The sequence below is a fragment of the Phascolarctos cinereus genome, unplaced genomic scaffold (genome assembly GCF_003287225.1).
Source record: "Phascolarctos cinereus isolate Bilbo 61053 unplaced genomic scaffold, phaCin_HiC Scaffold_7;HRSCAF=346, whole genome shotgun sequence".
NCBI lineage: Eukaryota > Metazoa > Chordata > Mammalia > Diprotodontia > Phascolarctidae > Phascolarctos > Phascolarctos cinereus.
Window position 1 is genome coordinate 78,603,617 of NW_027556180.1, and position 21,873 is coordinate 78,625,489.

A 21,873-nucleotide genomic window follows, 5' to 3' on the forward strand; every position below is an offset into this window, starting at 1 on the left:
TCTTTCCATTGGTGCAGATCTGAATCCAGCCATCCCTCTTAATCCTGATTCTTGTTTTCCATAGAGCATTGATAGAGGACCAATAAGATATGCTAGATGTCTTCCTCTAGTTCTAGTTCTTTTTATTTTAGATGGGGTATCATTGCAACACTTAAACTGTGCATCTCACCCACCTTTTTATGCCTCATTTGAATTTTGTTTAATCTGCTCAACTTTGGTTTTATCTAAAGAAATGCCTGGGGGTCATTAATTCAATTAAAAGTCCATTTCCCTCCCCCCCCCCATAAGTTTTTGGTCAACTCAGCACGATGTTATCTTTGGGTGCAGGTCATTTTCTTTTACATTCTGGCTACTCTTTCCTTTATACAATCATCCTAGATAAGTTACAAAGAAGTGCTTTGGTTCATTCTCTCTACTGTTTGCAAGATTCTATTTCTTCAACCTGGAACATCTGGAACTCATCTACACTTCTGGGAGAGTTAAAACACAGGTTTCTTCTCCACCAGCACCTTGTGGAGTGCCTACTTTGCAAGGTTCTTGGATCAAATATTTGTAGATTGTTGTGCACAATGCCTGGCATGTAGGAAGCAATATATAAATGCTAGCTATTATTACTATTCAGCTGCCTTTTGCCATCAAGTTCCAACATTTCTTGGCAATTCTCTTTCATGCTTTCCTGAAAAAATCATCTCAGATTTCCTTTCCCCATGTTTTCAGGGAGCTGACAGATGATTCTTTAGACTTCTTCACCAAGTTCTGTCTTTAAGTTAGGTCACATTGGCTTGTAGACATGGCATGTTCTCTTACTTTGGATGTCTTTTCACTTTGCACTTTTTTTTCCTGTTGCATTACTCCTTTTTTGGGTGTCCATTACTTTTTTTAAATGTCCCCTTCCAAGTTTTCATTTAAGAGCTCTGATTTTACTTCACAGCTTATCTTTCTATTAGCTAAGAGTTCTTGTTGCCATTCCATTCTTTTTTCTGTCTTGATTTTAGTTGTTACAGAATTGTCTTCTAGAGATCTCTTTAACATTCTTTTCCCACCCCTTCCATGACACTCCACAACAGTTTTTCTACATGTTGGAACTTGGGAGGGGCAGTAGCTTATTTCTTCTTTTTATACTAGTCCTTTCCTTTTAACAAATAAATATATTTATTCAAATGTGATAATACAATGCCTCCGACAGCAGATATTTCCCATTCCTTATCTCCCTAGAGAGAAGAGGGAGATGTGTTGGCCATCAGTTATCTTACACTAAGATTACTTAATTGTAGAATTTAACTGACTTTTTTGGTTTTCACTTATATCAATGTAGTGATTTCATATATTTTCTCCTGGTTGTTTATTACACAATGCATCAAGTAACTGCATGTTTCTTTCTCATGTCTGATCTACAACTTAATCTAGTGATTATACCAATCATTAATCTGGGTAGTAATTTCTATTTTGTTTACTTAGCCTAACCTTAAACAACCAACCTCTCACCAATTGTTTTTCCACATTTCTGTACTTTTTACAAACTTGAATTTGTATGCTATGTATGGTTCTAAGTTAATGGATATCTTACAAAATCTGTCATTTTGAATAAAATGTGTCGTTTCCTCTTGATTTGACTTAGCTCTTCCTCGTATGGCATTTAGAAGCATGGCAGTCTCATAACCCATGGGTGACTTTACAGCGGGAAGGTCTAGGGCACTCTCAGAAGCCCCTTCCTTTTCCTACCACTAGCCCTGGCTCTGTTCCATAACTTTGGGGGCGACAAGGCAGTGGTTGCCCACTAGTCCCTCTGGATCATGAGCCACATGGGCAGGAGGGTTTGGGCAACATTCCATCTGCTGGCAACTGAAGATAGGGGGATCTTGAGATCATGCCGAGGTCACACCAGCACAAACTCTTCCCTGCCCCATTCTGGGCAGCTGATCCTAGCACAGAGCCCACTAGGCAGGGTAGGCCTTTAGGGCACTCCACTGCCTCTGGGTTGTTACAACCAATCTGGGCCAACAGGAAAGTGAGGCTGCAGCTATGCTAGGGCTGAAGGCCAAAGCCCGCAAAAGTAACTGGTTCACTTTAAACTCATGACTGCACCAAAGTGGGGTGTTTCACCTACTGAATCTTAAATCCCTACATCCTGAAGTAGCGAATGGTTGGGAGCTGGAAGATGGAACATATAACAACCCAGCGGGGGCCCCTCAGGAAATGGCTCAAGAAGCAAATCAAATGAAATAAAATCTTAATTTATTGGAATTCTTATTTATATACAGTACAATTTTCCAAAGTCACGGGAAATATCACTTAAATAGTTAGCATGTCAATTATATAAAACAGAACCCAAGGTAGAATAGAAATATATACAATATAATACATCAAGTGCTTTCAACAATTAGCTGGATCTCCTTTAATTAAAAGTTATTGTGATATATAACACAAGTAACTTTCCTAGTTAAAATTAACAATGTCAAAAATTCATCTTACATTTATACAAAACTGATAAAAGCAGTGTTTTATAAAACACTGCCCATGACTGTAATTAATTTTCCTATAATACAGTGCACCCTTCTTAAAAAGAAAAAAAGACATTGCACTAGACAATAATGCCTGATCCACATTAGCTCTGTCAACAATATCCTGGGGTCATGGCCAGACCTGTTTCCCCTGTCAGGATGACAGTATTTTTTTCAGCTCTCTTTTTGGATCCTTCACTAGCATCTAAAAGCACACTTCCTTAAGGGTATAGACATCCTTCCTTGCTAATCAGTTTTGAACAAGTCAGTTTCAAATGGGAGCAGGACCAAAGAGAAGCTTCTGACTAAAACAACAAAGGCTGGTGTAGCTCTGCTACCCATAGTATTAAAAAAAATCCATTTCTGTTTCAAGGACATAATCAATAGGGTTTTTTTTGTAATGATAATAGTTTTGATATATTTGTAAGTTGAAAGTACTCAAAAGTTCAAAAGTATCTGAGAAAGCTCTTTTTCTCTTAAATGATAGTATCATTTATTATCTTTACCCTTGGATATTACTTGGCAAATTGCTTTTATCAGTCTTTGATGCCAGTAAAAACTACGCATTTTGTTAAAGTTGTTTAAAAGACTATTTTAAAGTAACATACACAGAGTTTACTTTCATTCATCACTTACACGTTCATTTTTTCATAAAGGTTTTATTCTAAGAATGAAAACTCAAAAATTTCTTCCTGGTCCCTAACTTTTAAGTATTAACATTTTCAAGTCAATGACAGGGAATGGGAGAAAAAAAGGTCAGCCACTTTTAGACATTCATTTTCCAGTTATTATATTTAAAAAACCTGTTACAAGTGGCAAAAATAACAACAAAAACACAAAACAACTACGGTTTATTTATTTAAAGCAAAAGGCTTAAATTTTAATTCTGAGGCAAATCTGTGACTTAATTAAGGTTAGCTTGTATTTCCTACTCTCAGCTGTGAAGCTGGTTTTAAAGGTAAAGGTCATTCCTTGAAGGCAACTGTTTCTGTTGTTTCAAGATCTATATTGCAAAACAAAACAAAACAAAACAAAACATTATCATATAAGCTTCTATCAAGTTCTACTAGACAGTGGTGCTTTAAAAAAAGACAATCAGGGATTTTTCTGTTACGCACAAAAAAAATAAGGAAAGCATTATGTATTCAACCATATCCATACAGTGTTACAGCTACTGCATATGGTATTGAAAAAAGGCCATCTTTGATGGGGGGGGGGGGACCAAGTTAAAGCATTCTGGTAAATTCTTCCCTATCAAAGGTAGTGAAAAGTAGAGCATATAACCCTCAATATCTAACAGGAGAAATAAATAGCAAATCAAAGCTTTATTTTGCATTCAAAACCTGTCTTTCCTGAGCATATTAACAGGTTTCACTGCTTGTCAAACTGAATTATAGAAGTTAAGATGCACGTCAACATTCTAAATAAATACTGGATATCTGAATGTCTTGATTTAGAAATTTTTTTTTCATAGAAAGTGAGTCTTACTGAAGAGGAAAATGACTAGACATGATTATTTGGATAAAAGCCATCTTCTACTCAACATCCTCCAAATCCCTTCACTGCCATTTTCCACATTCTAGAAAACAGCTATATAACATTTGAAATTTGCTAAGGCATTGAAACAGCAATTCAGTCTCAACTATATTTAGGAATCAAGAAACTGGACCCAATCTACTGATCTTACTGTGGGAATCTTGAGCTGAACTTACCCTCTCTACCCATCTTAAAAAACAAAGAGCACTACTTCTAATGGGGTCACACTATATGAATCACAAAAGTAAAGATATTATATTATGCACTTCATGGATTTTGTCACCCACCTTATAGGAACCAAAGCACAGTTTTATTGTATGTTTTGTTATATATTTAAGATGAGAATAACGATGCCCACACTTCTCATCTCTGTACAAATCCTTCATTTTTATAAAATATCAAAACAAACCCACTAATCTTTTTTACATCTACAAAAGGACAATTTTTCTTAAGAAGTGCTTATCTTCATGTTATAGCAATTCATAAATCCCTGGAAAGCTCATTTATTGTAGCAAACAAGCTTCAAGTACTAATTGATTAGTGCTCTAATTTTCCAAAACAAACTTTCAAAAAAATTGTTAGTTTGGGTGTCCAGGTATCTGAACTATATGTAACTTGAAAACATCAAATTTTTTATTTTTACTACATGAAGAATGTATACTAAATAAATACTGAGGAATGTGCTACTTGAAAAAATTATGGCTCAACCACTCATAATGTAGGAAAAAATCCAGGGGCAAATAATCTGATTATTTTTAAGATATTCTTTAAGATACTCAAATATTTATTTCCTAAGAGAAAATCCAGTATTCTTTTACATACATTAACCATTAAACAAAACATTAGCAAACAGGGACCATAAAGTGGAATTATACAGACCTGAGAGGTAATACTTTATTCAGTATCTCAGAGTACTAAGAACTAGTGTAAAAGGGACAAGGTAGAAAATTGGCTTAGGTAAAGGATGCAGGTTCACTAGAAATTCCAAAATCCCATAAATTCAACTTGGGCTGCTTTACACTGGACAAAAGCTGAGTTGATTCACCTTCACAAAACAAACACTGGACTGCCTTCTTCACTTATGGAATCCAGTCACTTTTTTTTTAGGGGGAGAGGGGAAGGTAAGAACACTCCCTTCAAGATTTAATAAGTGATCAGAGACTTGCTTAGCTTTGTTGGACTTGACTGACTTTTCTGAACATGTTTGGGGAAAGCGAGAGACTAAATAGTGAGGACATCGAAAAGAGGTATAGTTAAAATATATTAAACTGCAAAAAAACTTTTATACAAAGAGAAAAAAGTTACTGCTGAAAATGACTTATGGTGATGGCTGTAGTCATCAGTCACCTGAAATGCTCATAATGCCAGCACTTACAGAAGCCTGAGGACTTATTTTGTAAACCATCATAAATACTTAAGTAAGGAACAGTCACAGGGATATACAACTAATACAGTTCTTCAGGTAAGATAGAAACCACCTTCTGTCAAATCTTTATGCTACAGTAATATATCATACTGATCTATTTGAATGGCCATTAATGGAATACTTCGTAAAACAAAAACAAACCCCTACCCAACCACTAGGCAAATGTACTCCTATTTTTAAATTCTGAGGATATTAGGTTATATACTAGGTTGTATACTAAAAATGCAAAATAAGAACTCATCAAAAATATTTTCCAAAGATGGAGACAGCATTATGTTGGTCACATTCAGCTCTTATGGCTTCGCAATAATTATGGTTCATTATCCCATCCTCTTATTTACTGGCCCTTAACTGTACATTTCACCTTTAGCCCTTTGATATCTGTCTCTCTCCTTCAATTCAAATGGGGAAGAGGGGTTGCATCTTCCAATATTTCCTGACAGTATACAGCTAACTCACTTGTATCAGAAAAAAAAAGTGCAGATTAAGATGCAGATTTTACATTTCAGGTACATTTGGCCTCTACAAGTATTGAAGTAAGAGGCCTTTGCATATAGTGGTAAATGTGAAGGATGGCAAAAGCCTGGAGCTTCTTTTGGGCCCTCTTCTTCTGTTCTCACTTCTCTATAGCTCAATTCAAAACATGGGCTTCATCTCAGCAATTGAGACCCAGTCCTGTCCAGTGGTCAGGCACCATTAGGAAATACTTGTCCATTGCTTCACAAAATCTAGTCCTATACAATTCTGGAGAGACTACCGTTGGCATCTTACCTAATAAAAAGAGAAAGGGGAGGGGAAGTTATAGAACTCAACAATTAATTGACAAGAAGGCTATCAGGACAGATAACACTATTTTTATACATAAGCTGTCCCAATACACCAGAAAAGCTCAGTTCTCATTTAGGTATTTCTAATGTGCTAGTATGTTTTCTGTCATCATGACTTTATTATTCGAGAGAATAATAGTATGGTTCACTTTATTCCGACCTAAAGTAACAAATCAAGTTGTATTTTATTAGATGGTATAGGAGATAAATTTGCATTGAATTCAGGAAAACCTAAATTCAAATTCAGGAAGACACTTATAAGCTATGTGACTCTGAGCCAAGACACTTAACTTCTCTTAGCCTCGGTTTCCTCATCTGTAAAATGGGGAAAATAAAAGCACCTGCCTCACAAGTCTATTGTGAGGATCAAATGAAAACATGTATAAAGCATTTTACAAACCTTAAAAGCACTATACAAAAATGCTGGCTATTATTATTACCATCCCTCCCAGATTATACATAATATCACTTCAGATTCCTGATATAACTTTACATTTTTTTAAAAAAGACATGCATGGGATACAGCACCAGCCCTGAAGTCAGGAGGACCTGAGTTCAAATCTGGCCTCAGAGCAAACATTTGACACTAGCTGTGTGACCTGGGCAAGTCACTTAACCCCAATTGCCTTAAAAAAAAAAAAAGACATGCATGCTTAGGAAGTCTTATCGGAAATCCATGTACTAGCAGTGCTGCCTGACCAGAGAAGAAGTATTCCATGGAATCTTGTCTACAGTTAAGAAGTGCTCCCTTGAAGTTGCAAGAAGAAGCAATAACAAAAAATAGGCATAGATTTAATAATCCTAGGAATGGGAGAAATAAGGGCTAAACCATTTACTTTTATAAATTTTTAAAGATAGGCATAAGGCCTTAGCATTAAGGAAAAGGATTAAGTAGATCAGTTAGTCACCACAGTATTTGCTGAGTGCTTAACTATAACTATATGCAGGCATGTGCTAAGGGCTGGGGAACACAAGGAAAGGCAAACACAGTCCCTGTCCTCAGGGAGTATAGGAAAAGTGATGAAATGAGTACAAAGAAACATTTGATCACCTTGGCCTCCTAAAATTCCTGATGATTTCACTACCATTTCAAGCTTTTTGTCCCATGTAAATGTTCTGATGTAATCTGTCAAAAGAAAAAGAGGTAACAACAACATGGAATTTAGAAACGCATCAAATTAAAATTGTGACTTTTCAGATCAAAGGTTTTGATGAAAAAATGGAAGACAGAAGAGAAGAAACTTTATGGGGAAAACTCAATAAGATTATCATCAGGCTTCAGTAATAACCTATAATATATTTCATTTCAATTTGTATTGTCTTAATAAAAGCAAATCTCATTTATTTACTCACCAATAATTCCAACTACCAGTTCATTACTGGTATCGTCTCGTCCCACCAGTAAAGAATAGTCTATAATGAGGTGACTGGAGAGAAAATGGGAGTCACTATGGATAGAGGCTCTCAGCACAGCTTTGCAATGAGAACGAATGTACAGAGGATTATCTCGAACCATCTTTAAAAGATTTTCATCTAGCAGAACAACATCACAGCTTTCTTTCCCAGTGTCTGTTTTCACATTTCGGTTCCTAAGAGAGCCCTTCAGATCAAAAACCTGATTAAAAAAAGAATTCTAGTTCATTAAAACACTCTGAAGCTGATATTTACTCATATCTTGTAGCAACTGTCAAGTAATGTTGTGAAAAATGTAGGGAGCAGTGCATAGACCTGGATTCAAGCTCTGCTTCTGACACATACTGGCTGTGTGACCCTAGATAAGTCAAAGCAGTTGCATATCTACGATAGAAGAGGGAATTTCCACATCAAGAGTTCTCATATCAATGAAATAATAGATCTAGTCCCACCCATCCCCGAAAAGAGATCATTTAATAAGTCAGTGAAACATAGCCATATATTTAGCACTAAGTAACTGTACAGACCCTAAAACATATGATCAATTTACTGGCATAAATTATATTACTAAATTGTAGGAATTCTGCTTTACCATATTATTATAATTTCCTCAGAGGTTCAGCAGGTCAAAAATTTCTCTACTGAGGCCGCTAGGTGGCACAGTGGATAGAGCACCGATCCTGAAGTTGGGAGCACCCAAGTTCAAATATGGCCTCAGACACCTAACATTCACTAGCTGTGTGACTCTAGGCAGGTTGCTTAACCCCAACTGCCTCACTTAAAAAAAAAAAGTTTCTCTACTAAACTGTCATGAAGAGGTATTTAGTGTGAAACTGAACAGCAGTCTTGTTACTGGACCACTTCACATAAAAGGTTTATTATCATTTACTACATTTAGGTATCTGCAGAAAGGTACAAAATAGGCTGTTTATACAATCCAGAATACCTTACCTGAGCCATCTTTCTCCCGTAGAAGAGATTTTCCATGACCAAGAGATCCAGCTTCTTCTCAGTATTATTCTGAGAGTTCTTATAACCAATTCGGTAAACCCCAAGAATTTTGGCCAATGCTGTGGGTTTCTAATCAAGATAGAAAATCATTCAAAGAGAACGTATGAAAATTGTTAAACATAAGAGTATACGTATAGTGTTTTAATAGCAGCCAAAACATGCTCAACTGATACTGACAAGTTAGATAGCCTAAGAACTCAAGATAAATGCATTATGTGAATTACATATTTAAATTACAGTAACAACAATAAAACAGTAGGTTGTTTCTATACAGCAATTTTACCCAATCTGAACGTTTTGGTACTTTTCAAGGTATGAATGATGATTTTTCAAAAGAAGAAAGTTAACAGGTAGTCCAAGTGCTGCTTTAGTACCTATATGATGATAAAAAATCCTACATAACAAGGCCTCTAGCACACTGAAGGTTTAAGGGACAACGTGGAATCACAAAGAATGAAAAAGCATGGCTTAGTTTCAATTTCCACCGATGGAAGGAATATCAACATCAATGACATCAAAGATTCACATACTTAATAAGAAAGAGCTGTTGATATTTTATATAATTTTCAAGAGTTTACAACATTTTCTTTTGTAAGACACAATGAATGAATGACAATTATTTATTAAGCACTTGTTATATACTAAGCACTTACTCAAGGGATACAAGTACAAAAAGCAAAATCATGCCTGTTCTCGAGGAACATACATGCTAGGAGGTGGAATCTAGGCATAGGAGAGCAGACTGTCACACCCCATGGAAGCAGATGACAAGATGGTGGCCAGGGTAGACTGAAAGCTGGACTGCCTCATTTGATCCTCATAACCACCCTCTGAAGCAAAGAGCAGAAAAATTATTATCCCCATTTCACAGGTGAGAACTTGAAGTTCAGAGGTAAAGGGACCTATCTAGTGTCACACTATTAGTGGTGGAGCCAGGATCTGAACACAACTTTTCCAAGGACAAAACTTAGATCTTTCCACTCCAAGTATATGCTATTCATAGCTATCTCTTCTGGAAATTTGTCCCTTTTAATTCAAGGTTCAAGATGTTGGGGTGGGAATGGGAAGGCAGCAAAGCACAGAGAAATCCAGTATATGCATATATATACATATAACACGAAAGTCCATTTTATTCCTACCTTCTGTTGTACAGCATTAGTAATGTAAGTGAAGTAGTGTGGCGCAAAGTCAAGGAAAGACTGGACCTCCAGGCGGGGCATCTGCTTCAAAATGAATCTGTCATCTGAAAAGTTTCAATTTCATATGTTCATAAAATCTCTCTCTCACTGGCGCATGTGTGTGTATGCATGTGAATAAAGAGAAAGTCAGATACTAGATGATGGCTCTTTGAATCCAGCAACTTTGGAACGATCTACTTAAGCATGAAGAAGGTTGTGACCCCAAAGGTAGGTAGGAGTCCCCACACTGATGAAATCATGGATCCTATATGAATGTATAATGACGTGTATAAACACATATACAATACCTACATTTACGTAGAACTTCTCTGCACTTCAGAAAATAAACATATTAAGTAAATAATTCAACATCTTATCTAAAATGGTTTGCTGTGAATATATCTCTATATAGATAGTGCTTAAATCTTGAAGGTACTCATAGTAAACCATTTCAAAAATGCTAAATATGTCTACTTTAATTACTTTAGATCTCTAAACCTAACAATGTATACATGTTCTATGAATATCCATGTATAATTTTATATTACGGCAAAAAGATGAGGTAACTGAAACAAGCAGATACATATAATTCCTCCCCTTCATGTTTTATAACATAAGATATACATACAGATATATTTATATGTGTTCTCCCCTAAAACCTTCAAAAGTTTTCCTATAAGCTCGAAGGCACTATCTTCCCATTACCCAGATTCATATATGCAAGTGTTATCTGTTTCTCCCTGTCCCTTATCTCCTATAGTCAATCAGATGCCAGGTCTCTTTCATTCTACCTCCCCAACATCTCTCATTTCTCCTGTTCGTTCACAAAACCATTAGCTTAGTTTAGTAGTCCCTCATCACCATTTCCCTGGTTTACAACAGAAACATCCTAAGTGGTATTCCTAGAGCCTACACATTCTCTCTACAAGTAATCCTGCACACATTTGCCAAAATAATCATTCTAAGACTTAGACACAAATATGATTCAAAATCCTACTCAAAAATCTTCAATGACTCCCTACCACCTTTGGATAAAATACAAACTTCTCCTTGTAGCATTTAGAGGCCACCACAACCTTGCTCCCAACTACCTTTGCAGATTTGTTTCATATTACTCCCCTTCCTGAAGTCTACATTCTAGACAAATTGGACTCCCTAAACGTTCCCCAAACTCAACATCCCATTGCTCACCTCTGTAACACTTACACAAGCCATTCTCTATGCCTGAAATCCATTTCCTCACGTCCACCTATCAGAATCAGTTATCTTCCTTCCAGGCTCAACTCAGATGCCCCTCCCTCCTCTGCAGATAACCTCGTCCTTCTCTAATTGTTCGTGTTCTCTCTCCTCAAACTACCTTATACTTGCTTATCTTTCTAGATGTTGCATCCCCAGTAAAATTTAAGCTCCATGAGGGAAGAGAATGCTTCCTTTTTGTCTTTGTATCCCCAGGCCTGGTAAAGGCTTAATCTCTATAGAATTGAATATAAACAAACAAAAAATAGACACATACAAAGAGAGAGCCCTATGCATAGATGGCTGTATGTTTATACATACAGATACATCTAACCCTGAGGAATCTATAGCTATTACAGATATTTCATGGTTACACACAGGATACCACTTTTAACAAAATCCTAAATGATTCATTTGCTTTAATTACTGAATGGTTATTATCTAAAACAATTACAGGCCTAGAAAGAATATTAAAAGAATATATAAAAATCTACATTTAGCTAAGAGTCATGTAGCTAAGAGCCACAAAAGGCTGATCTCAGAGTCAGGCAGACCAGATTTGGAGACACACCTCTGACAGGTAAAGACTGTGTTACCCTAGATAAATTGCTTAACCTCTCAGTGTTCTGGGCAACTCTCCTAGACTAAAGTTACAGAGAAGGTGCCAACCTACATCCATAGAGGAAGTCCTCTTCACATGGACTGATAAAATCACGTTAGGTTAAAAAAAAAAATTGACCTAAAACCACCCCTATATTTCTTTTAGGCAGATGATAATCTATTCTTTTTTTTTTCCTTTAAAGAAATATAGCCTGTTCTGGCAATCAATTATAAAAACTGATTACCTACAACATCATCACAACAGAAATTCGTACTAATCTAATGTAAGTCCTTTTCAAATCACCTAGTTTTCAGATAGAGATGACAAAAATTTAGTATGCCATCTGTCTAACTTTCATAAAACAATTTAGCTGTTTTCTCATCTCCAAGTTAAATACGCTTAATTTCTTTTAGCTTTTCTTCATTAATATACTCCACAGTTCTCTTCTGAAATCCTCTCCAAGTTATTCCATTTACATTTTAATTTGTGGAACCCAGAATCAGACATAACTAATGCTTATTCAAACCATTATATCCCATAAAATGCATATTCCTTACTATATCACACATACCTTCAAGCACAAAAAAGAAAAACAAAAAGTTTCTTTCTAAAAAAATAAAACTATCATTATCATATATGTCAATACTAGTGTGATACCTAAGCTACAAGATTAAAGAATTTAGAGAGAGAAACAACTTTAGCGATATTATAATCTAACATCCTTATTTTATAGATGAGAAAACAGGCCTAGCACAAATAAGTGAATTGTCAAAATCACATAGGCAGGGTAGAAATTAGCAGACTCAGGATTCAAATTCAGATCCTCCAATTCCAAGACCTAGTTTTCTTCTAGTCATACACCTCAATAAATAAATGAATGAATGAATGAATGAAATGAATGAATGAACGCTATCTACCTAGTAAATAGTTAACTTACCTTCAGTCACATAAAATGCAGCTCCTGATTTTCCACCCCTGGCTTGCCAGGGCAAAGAGTGAGAAAGGGAACGGATAAAATCCTCTTCACTGCTCCCCAAGATTACTTCACGCATCTTATGAAACTCTCCAGCATAATACAGCCGGCAGTAGAACTTGGCATTAGCGTCAGAAAACTCTGTGAACAAACACAAAGGAGGAAAGAAAACTTTATAAATCAGAAACAAGACATTTGCCTTCAAAAAAACAACCAATTCCTTCCTCCCATAACCCTATGCTAAATGACATTTTCAGCATAAGATCATCCTTCTACAGTATTATCATAGTTCTGTCAAGGAAATGTTCAGAAAACTTTATGAACTGAAAATCACATATTTTCAGATAAATTAAAAATAAAAATAAAAGAATCAATTCCCCTTTTTCACAGTGGTTCTTGGGTCTTACTTTAAAGTCATATACACCATATAATTTAAGATTATTCTCATCACTCTATATAAAATCATCCAGGCCCCTAATGATTTCTTAAGGCAATACTCTAGTTTTCAATTACTGATGTGAAATCTAGATACAGAATCACACTATAGATGATGTTCCCACTTAAATATAAAGTTACCTTTTTAAAAAGTTTCATATCAGCTTGCACAGACTTAGATATGTATTTTTAATCACCACATGGTAAAACAACTAATAGGTATTATTTGTTTTGAAGCCAGAGGCCCTAGAAAAGATGACAATTTGTACAATTACAATCCCTTCCCCTCAAAACTACCCTAAATGATTCTATACTTACGAAGCTCCACATGAGGATTTGCAAGTTGTTTTTTTTGTGTCTCTCCCCCATCTATTTCATCTAAAAAAAATTATTTCAGGAACAGATAAAGTAATTTTCATGCTAGATGCCAATTAATTTTCAAAATTAATCAATACCACAACATAATATGGTTCTCATCCTTAGAAAGAACTTACTCTCCTCCTTAGCTTATATTTAAACAAATCATTGAAATTATCTAAATTCCATTTAATTTCCAGCTAAAATGTAAATTCTACCCAACCTGCAGTAAACTGGTGGTCAATCTTTTTCTTAAGATTGCCCTACAGAATATATTATCTTAAGAAAATGAAATAATTTTAAAAATTCATTTCTTCTCCCATGCATGAAATGCTCTCGTGACTCACCTTCCCACATTTTGGAATCTCTGGCTCCCTCCAAGGCTTAGCTTATGACACCTCCTAACAGCAAATCTTTCCTAATACCCCCTGATGTAACCGTTCTCCCCAGCCTCCAATGAAATTTTTCCTGTCTGTAATTGTCCATCTGTTCACATAGTCCTTCCCCACAGTAAAACATCAGATCCTTGGGGTAGGGACTGTTTTATTTTTGTCTTTACATCTCCCAGCCCTACTACAATGCCTGGCACACAGTAGGCACTTAATAAATGCTTACTGAATTAAACTGATTACAAACAATGTTAATCATTTACAAACAGCTAATTAATAAATAACCATTATTTTTGTATTTTCCACATTTCAAAATTTACTTTTCAAAACACAGACCAATGCTGGAAGGATAATATTTATGATTTTATATGCCATAAGCAACCCATTAACATGATAGCTGAACCATCTGTTTAAATTTTAGTTTTAAAAAAAGCAACAAAATTATTCTTAAGGGTTTTTTTAAACCAGCTATTTATACTCTAGTCCTACACCCAATAAATATATTCAATAGGTAATACTAAAAAATTAAAATGAGAAAAAAGATCCTAAATTGTGCTGTGAATTCCTGAGCAAGAGAAGTATGAGAAGGGAAATGTGAATATTATGGAGTAAAAAACATTATTTCAAAGAGTCTGGCAAAGCTAAGCTGTCTGGGTACGTTATAAGTTCAAAGCCTTACCATGAGAGTAAACACATACTGCCCATCCTACAAAAAACATTCTACTGAAAAACATTTAAGTTTAGAATAAATTACACTTTACCACTCTGAACACACCTTGAGGTTCTATTCCTTGGTTCTCTGTCCCTTCTTTGCCCATCTGCCCAACTTGGTAGTAAGCACTATCTGCACCGCGTAAAGTTTCCTTCTTTTGGGAAGACAGGTCGGGGCTCTTCCCTCCTGTGCCACGGAAGAAAGACAACACTCCCGAAGCCTTTTTGGCTAAAAACAAAATAAGTGAATATTATTTTCCAAACAGCCTTATCGACTACAGTTGAATTTCAAATGTTTAAATTAATTCCCTGGATGGCAGAAAGCATTATACAAAGAAGGAAGTCTGAGTTTTATTAAAACTCTCAACTTCATGTTTTACGGTTACTTGTGATACATCCCAGTGCCCCGCTCAGTCAGTCAGCTGTCTCCAAGATAAGCTCTTCTTACTGCTGAGAGCAGGCCTGCACACCAAAGGATTTCGGGTGGCCTGCGAAAAATGTAGAGAAAAACATCCCCTATACTCCCCCTCTCGAAATCCTTTGGCAGGCCACAGATTGTGCAGGCCTGGGTTAGAGGCATGGAAGCAAAGAAGCTACTCTAGGCCACAAGATCCATAATATGCTGTCAACAGCAAGTCCTGAGAACCAACACAGTGACTGTCAGTGAAACAATACTTACTTTACATCAGCCAGTCAGCATATTAAGCTTAAAGCCAGAATTGTAACAATACAATTGATAAAACAAGTAAGTTTCTTTTTAAAAATACTGATTTACAGTTAATTTAATTACTATTTATTAAATTTAATTATTAAAATGTAATTATTAAAAATTAAATATTTAATTTAATTACTAAGTATTAATCTTAGTAATATCTGTAGTCTTTTATATAATCTTTTCTTTCTGAAGGAGGATAAAAATCAAGTTTTGCTTCTGCTACATGTACTTAGGGTTAGAAATGGGGCATGAATATAACTGGGCCTCATTTTCACTCCAGCATTAACTATTGATGGTTTTGAGCTTCATGATGTGCTTGCTATTAATAATGTGTGATCTCATATCATTCTTTCTTTATAAAATCCACAGGAATTGCATACTTTATGAAGAGTTTGTGGTTGTACAAGAAAAAAGCGATTATCTGCTAACAGTATGATAATAAAATAGTTCACACAAGTAAAAAGAGGTTATCTAAAATCCATAGTTTTAGGAGACCAAGGCAGTACTGTATTACTAAGCTTCAAAACCACTTTTCAAAAAAGGAGGCATAAGACTGACAAATCAGAGGAATCTACACAATTCAAATAAATCAATAAGCCTTTATTTAACACCTCCTATGTCCTAGGCACTGTGCTAGAAATACAAAAACAACAAAATGAAATAGTCCTATTCTCAGGAACTTTAATGCCCCACAGATGCAATGTGTGTACACGTAAGTTTATGTGGAATAAATATATAATAAATACAACAATTTGGGGAGGGAGAGCACTAGCATTTGGGGGAGATAAGGACAGACTCATGTAGTAGGCAGTACTTGTACTGAGTCTTGAAGAATGCAAGGCAGAGACAGAAGACAGCACCATATGTGAGAAAAACCAAGAAGTTCGCTTTGGCAAGACCCAGGATAAACCCAAGGATGAGAACCTGGACAAGTAGAAAGTAGACTGATGGTGCAGTTACGCTATCAGGAAGGGAAGTTTGGAAGAAGAAGGTCTGGGGAGTGATGTAAAGAGCTCTGTTTTGGTCAGACCTTTCCATTGGCAAAAAGGGAAAATAAGATGAAACTTAAGATCTCCAACAGGCAGCTGGTGATAGGTGACTGGAGCTTAGGAGGCCAAGGAAGACATGTAGACCTGCCAGTTATCTGCATAAACAAATAATAAACTCATGGGAGCTGACATAGTCAACAAATAAGTGTAAAGGGAAAAGAGGAGAGGGACCAGGAAAGAGAACTGGGGTACAATAAGAATTTAGTAGGCATGACATGGATGACAAGCCAGACAAAGGACACTGAGGAGTAATTAGATGAGTAAAAGGAGAAATAGGAGAGAGTAATGTCACAAAAACACAAAGAAGCCAGAATAACCAGCCAACCTTTGTTGGCATGAAATGCAGCAGAAAGATTAAGAATGATTATGAATGAGAAAAAAGGCCTCAGATTTGGAGATCATCAATTAACTTTGAAAAAAGTTCTAGTTAAGTGATAAGATTGGGGAAGCCAGATTGCAAAGGTTTGAGAAGGGAATGAAAGGTGAGGAAGTGGAAGCAAAAAAATGTGTACGTAAGCTTTTTCTAGGTTGAGAAAGGGTTAAGCAACTTAGACAATTGTTGAAAGGCATAGTAGGGTTAGTGAAGGCTATTAAAGATGGGGAGACTTGGACGTATTTGTAGGTAGCAGGGAAGGATGATTAGAAAGACAGAGGGGGTGAATGAGGCAGCACTTTGCTACAGGAAATAGGAAAGGACAGGATACAGGACATATGAAGAGATGTTGGCTTTGGCTAGAAGGTGGCCTCATTATCAGAAACTTGAATAAAGGAAAGAGCAGACGACTGATATTAAGGGGTTTTATGATAGTAGGGAGAAGAGGAAACTCACAGAAAACAGCCTCTATTTTCTCAGGTTCACGATAGTTTAGTTTCTTTAGTAAAGACTCTAAGTTGAAAGCTCCATATTAGTAAAGGAATATCCTTCTGAAAAGCATTTAGCCAAGCATAGGTGCTTAAAGTTGTCATTCAACTGACTACTTACATTAAGAGGAGCTAGAAGGCATTTGTACCTAACTCAACCCCTTCATTTTACCAAAAAACACCTCAGGTGCAGAGAGAGGTTAAGTGCTTGTCCAGGCTCACAAAGATAGCAAGCAGGAGTGCCAGGGTTCAAACCCAGGTATTGTGATACCAATCCAGTATCTTTCTGCTATACTAGGCTACAATGTATAACAGTTATACATTACATAACAGGACAATGGCAAAGCATGCAAAAAAGAGGCCATGTAAAAATTTCAAAGCCAAAAACCCAAAGAAGTGAATGCTTCTGATGGCCATTTCTTATTTGATTGCGTTTCCTCTTTCACCAACGCCTATAAACACATCTTACTGCAGTTGGAATAACAAACTAAGCCAATTGTTAGCGCTAATAAACACCACAGCTGTGTAGTCTTACAGGGCTGAGATTCTGCTTCTGCTGGTCGACTTGCGGATCCTCCTGCAAGCTCTGCTAATTTCACAGGGCTGCTACTTTTGGGTCTGCTGTCCAAAGTACTGAAATGTAGAGCAGAAATGAGTTTTACACATTGATTTATACATTTAATTCACAGCTTACAGAAACACAGAAAATAGAAAAGATTTTTTCATTGGCAAAAAGGGAAAATAAGATGAAATTAAATAGTAAGCAGTTTGCTCCTAGGGAAGCTCTTTTGATTTTATCTCAGAATCAGGAACTTTTTTTCTTGGTTAAGGTTTTAGTTGTAACCAGGAAAACCCTACTTGGACACTTCATTCTGGCATGACAGTGGCCCAGGATTGCTAAAGGAATTTCAGTACATCAAAAGTTCTGGAACGTCCCACGAAGCTAGAAACAGCATAATAACTGACTGTATTTGGTGTCCGTGATATCTCCACAAGATGGGCCACTAGGTGATAAATTATTTTGGACACATAACAACCATTTCAGATGTTAGGCAGGTCTTGAATGACAAACTTGAGGATGAGGTAAAATGTTGAAGAGAATATGTTCTGGCCTCTAATGAAGCAGTGGTTTTTCAGAATTGGTAAGGAAACAAAGTGATAAACAAGCAGTCATTAAAAATTTTTAAATTCTACTGCTGAAGTCATAAAGCCTAGAATTCAGTTAAAATTTTACCTCAAAAAGTTTCAGTGACTGGTTTATTTTCCTCATATTCTTCCTAAATGAACCGAGTTCATTCAGTGAATCTTGAGTTAATGAAAAAACAGAATCGTTCACCTCGGCTAGCTAAACTGTATTAGGTAGACCTAATTTAGTAAAATCAATGATTAGGTAAGTTTAACCTTCAATGACTTAAAGAAATTTTCAGCTTAGAGGGAAAGAAATTAGGCTTGCCTTTTAGTAACCTTATCATAGAAATCACTGATTTAAAATCTAATGCTAATATTAAGTGAAATTAAATATTTTATTTCTCAAGCTGTCAAATCAATCATCAATTTCAATGACACAGACAATATGAAGTCTCTGAGTGCTTCAGAGGATGAATCTATTAAAAAGGACCAAAAAGTCTAGTTCCCAAAAAGTTCCTCAAACTCTTTCAGAAAACATATCTTCTTTTTTTGTTTAATTTTTGCAGTCAGGCTGTAGCATAACAATTAACTGAACAAGTGCCTTATTTTTGAATGAAAAAAATAAGAGTATCAAAATCCTGCAGACTTTGAATAATTATACAATTACTGATCAAATCCCCACTACACCACACTCCAAAAAACTGTTCAGAATCATTTGTTATACTAGAACTGTTTTATCAAATAATGCTCAAAATAAGTCAGCCATCTTCAGTAACTCAGAAATTTTTATCATATAACTACTTTGCTACAAAAACAAAAAATGAATTTTTAGAAAACAATTCACAATTCCAATTTATAAAACACTCTATGGAATTTCACAAACCTGCTTGCTTGCAGCACTTCCTCGGTAGTACTCCGCAGAGACACTCTGGATAATTCATCTAAGGCATTTTTGTACTCCTTACAACTAAGATTAGAAAGAGGTTGAAAAATATTTAGAATCACAGAACAGAGAATGTTAGAGCTAGAAGGTCCCTCGGAGATCATCTACTGCAATCTCTATTAATTTCATAGCTTGGCTCTTCACTTTAAGCAAACTTTAAAAGCTTAAAAATGATAAAGAAAACCCATTACTGTTAAAGAAATGCTAGTAATTAATCAAAAGTTCATCCAGGTTACCTAAGGAAATCTAAGGTTGAGGAAAAGGTAAGCCTTCTATGTATAACTGTCCATAACTCCATAACTCCCTCTACCTCCATAAGAATACAGGATGATTACAAATGCTTAATCATTAACCTTCAAGTGAAGCACATACTTCTATATTCATATGGAAGGAACAGATTTAAGATGCAGTTAATTTTTAAGTAATTAAAAAGCTGTTTTCAAGTAATATCTAAACTAGAAAACCTGCTCTTACAAGTCCAATGGATATTATTTGCTCAGCAAAACTTTTTTCTAGATTTCTCATTTATTAATGTTTTATGGCTCATCAATGTTTGTGAGAAGCAGTATCATCTTCCTAAAAGCAAAAAGGCAAATGCCTTCCCATTGAAATAGGATTTAAAATAAAAAAAGACAATTTTAGATTCAGCATAGCAATGATATGTAATATTAACAACTGGAAAATAAACATTCAAATTTTATTTTAGACATAACATACAAATGAAAAACAAAAGTCTCAAACGCAATGAAAATTACTAATCTTTTTAAAAGGCAGGAAAATACCACGGACATATGAAACAAAATATATTCTGTAGGCCAAAAAATTCAACCTGCTAAATGAAAGTGCTAGGAAAGCACAGAATGGAAGAAACTGATAAATAATTCGTTGTACAGTATATTATATCTCTAAGACAAATGTTTTGAAATGTCTCATTATATCAAAGCGCATCTATGGAATAAGGGGATAAGAAAATGGGAAAATACAAAGTACAAGAGGGATGGGGCTCTTTAATTAGCTTGGTTAGTCATTATTAGGTTAAAAAATTATCTTGTACTCCATATCTAAAAGATAAATAGCAATGGTTATGTTACCTTTAAAAAAGATATTTCAATCATATGAATACATCTTAAAGAGCTTAACTTCACTTACTTATAATTAATGATTTTGCTTCTAGACTTATAAAAGCAGAGGTTCTTACTTTTTTTTGGTGTCATGGACCCCTTCTAAAAATGTTTTTAAATTAATAAAATAAAATACATAGAATCATAAATAGAACCAATTATAATGAAATACAGTTATCAAAGTATTTTAAAAACAAGTTCACAGACTTCAAGTTAAGAACCACTGCTTTAAATGTAAGTGAATGATCTCAAGGATAATATCCAAAAAATCAAATACCTGAGAGCAAAAGCAATAATGGAGCTGGGTTCCTTCTCACAGACTGCAATGGGTACACGTTCATGTTCATACATTAAATAGTGTTTATCTGGGTCACTAAACAGAAAAAAAAAGTGGCAAAAATCATGGAGGAACAATGATAAAGACAGAGTTTTGCATGAACAATAAAAAACAAATTCAGCCACATAAACAGGACAATCACGATTTTATTTTAAAACAACAAGAATACAACTAGTTAAGTAACTATAACTTACCTTAACACTGCTAACTACAAATACAAACTTTCTAGTCAGATACTCCAAGTTCAAGCCTAATAACTTAACTCTTTTAAATGCCAAGACAGGCATGGGTCTCCAATCAGGATGTTCTAAAATAGTCATCTCACCAACAAAAGTATACTCTGCCACATGCCTTTGGCTGTGTTTTTATCAGTGAGGATGGGCATTAAAGAACATATTCCCAAAATAATTTATTTTGTGGTAAACATGAAAGAGGGCTTATATCAAAAAGTTAAGATATAATATACTTAAAACAACGCAACATATCTACTATGAAAAAAAGCTAGAAAGCCACTTCTCCTGAAGTCCTGTATGTACACAAAAGGCATACAGAAACTGAAGGATGAGATGATTCAATTTAAGTCAAAAGTTGTTACCCAAAAAAGAAAAAGGAAAGAGAAAAACAGCAAAACATCCTGCAAAAATGTCACTGTCTTCTCTAACAAGAAAAAAAATTTCTTGTAATATACAATGTAGAAAAATAATATTAACAGGTCCTATCTCTTTTTAGTTGCATATATACATGGTAGTGAAACCAATATTGGATTCCTATGCAAGTCAATCAGTTTCACACAGACAAAACTTTGTTAGATTGTCAATATCAAACTCCTAATCTAGGCCAGCAATTGTACAAAGGGGGAGATTAGGTAAAAGTACAAATGGCCTACAGACAACAAGTACCCCTATGAAGACACTAAATCTTTCCAGTAATGGTATCAGTAGCCTCATATTCATATATGAAGTATAAAAGTTAAGTACATATGAAAACACCTAGGTAGTCAGCATGTTAAGCAACTGTATCTTCAATAAAGGCTGTGTAATGCAGGGGAAAGAGTCAGCCTTAGAGTCAGAGAGACCTGGGTTCAAATTCGGTCTTTGATACCTTCTGACTGTGTGACCCAGACAA

The 21,873-nt window shown here is 35.4% G+C and overlaps 1 protein-coding gene across 9 annotated transcripts in view; it reads right to left on the reverse strand.

The window, feature by feature from the left end:
• Positions 1-2,218: 2,218 nt before the first annotated feature.
• Positions 2,219-21,873, reverse strand: part of PIKFYVE (phosphoinositide kinase, FYVE-type zinc finger containing) — a 109,368-nt gene continuing 89,713 nt past the window's right edge. For 5 of the 9 annotated variants that reach the window (XM_021008659.2, XM_078147442.1, XM_021008664.2 and 2 more), the window contains 11 exons: positions 20,689-20,784; positions 19,231-19,314; positions 17,755-17,852; positions 14,659-14,823; positions 13,456-13,515; positions 12,667-12,843; positions 9,854-9,957; positions 8,655-8,783; positions 7,644-7,905; positions 7,342-7,416; positions 2,219-6,234 (listed from right to left, as the gene is read on the reverse strand). In XM_021008659.2, coding sequence (XP_020864318.1) covers positions 6,119-6,234; positions 7,342-7,416; positions 7,644-7,905; positions 8,655-8,783; positions 9,854-9,957; positions 12,667-12,843; positions 13,456-13,515; positions 14,659-14,823; positions 17,755-17,852; positions 19,231-19,314; positions 20,689-20,784 — 1,366 coding nt within the window. In that variant the 3' untranslated portion in view covers positions 2,219-6,118. The other 4 variants (XM_078147441.1, XR_013483357.1, XR_013483358.1 and 1 more) reach the window with 4 other exon arrangements.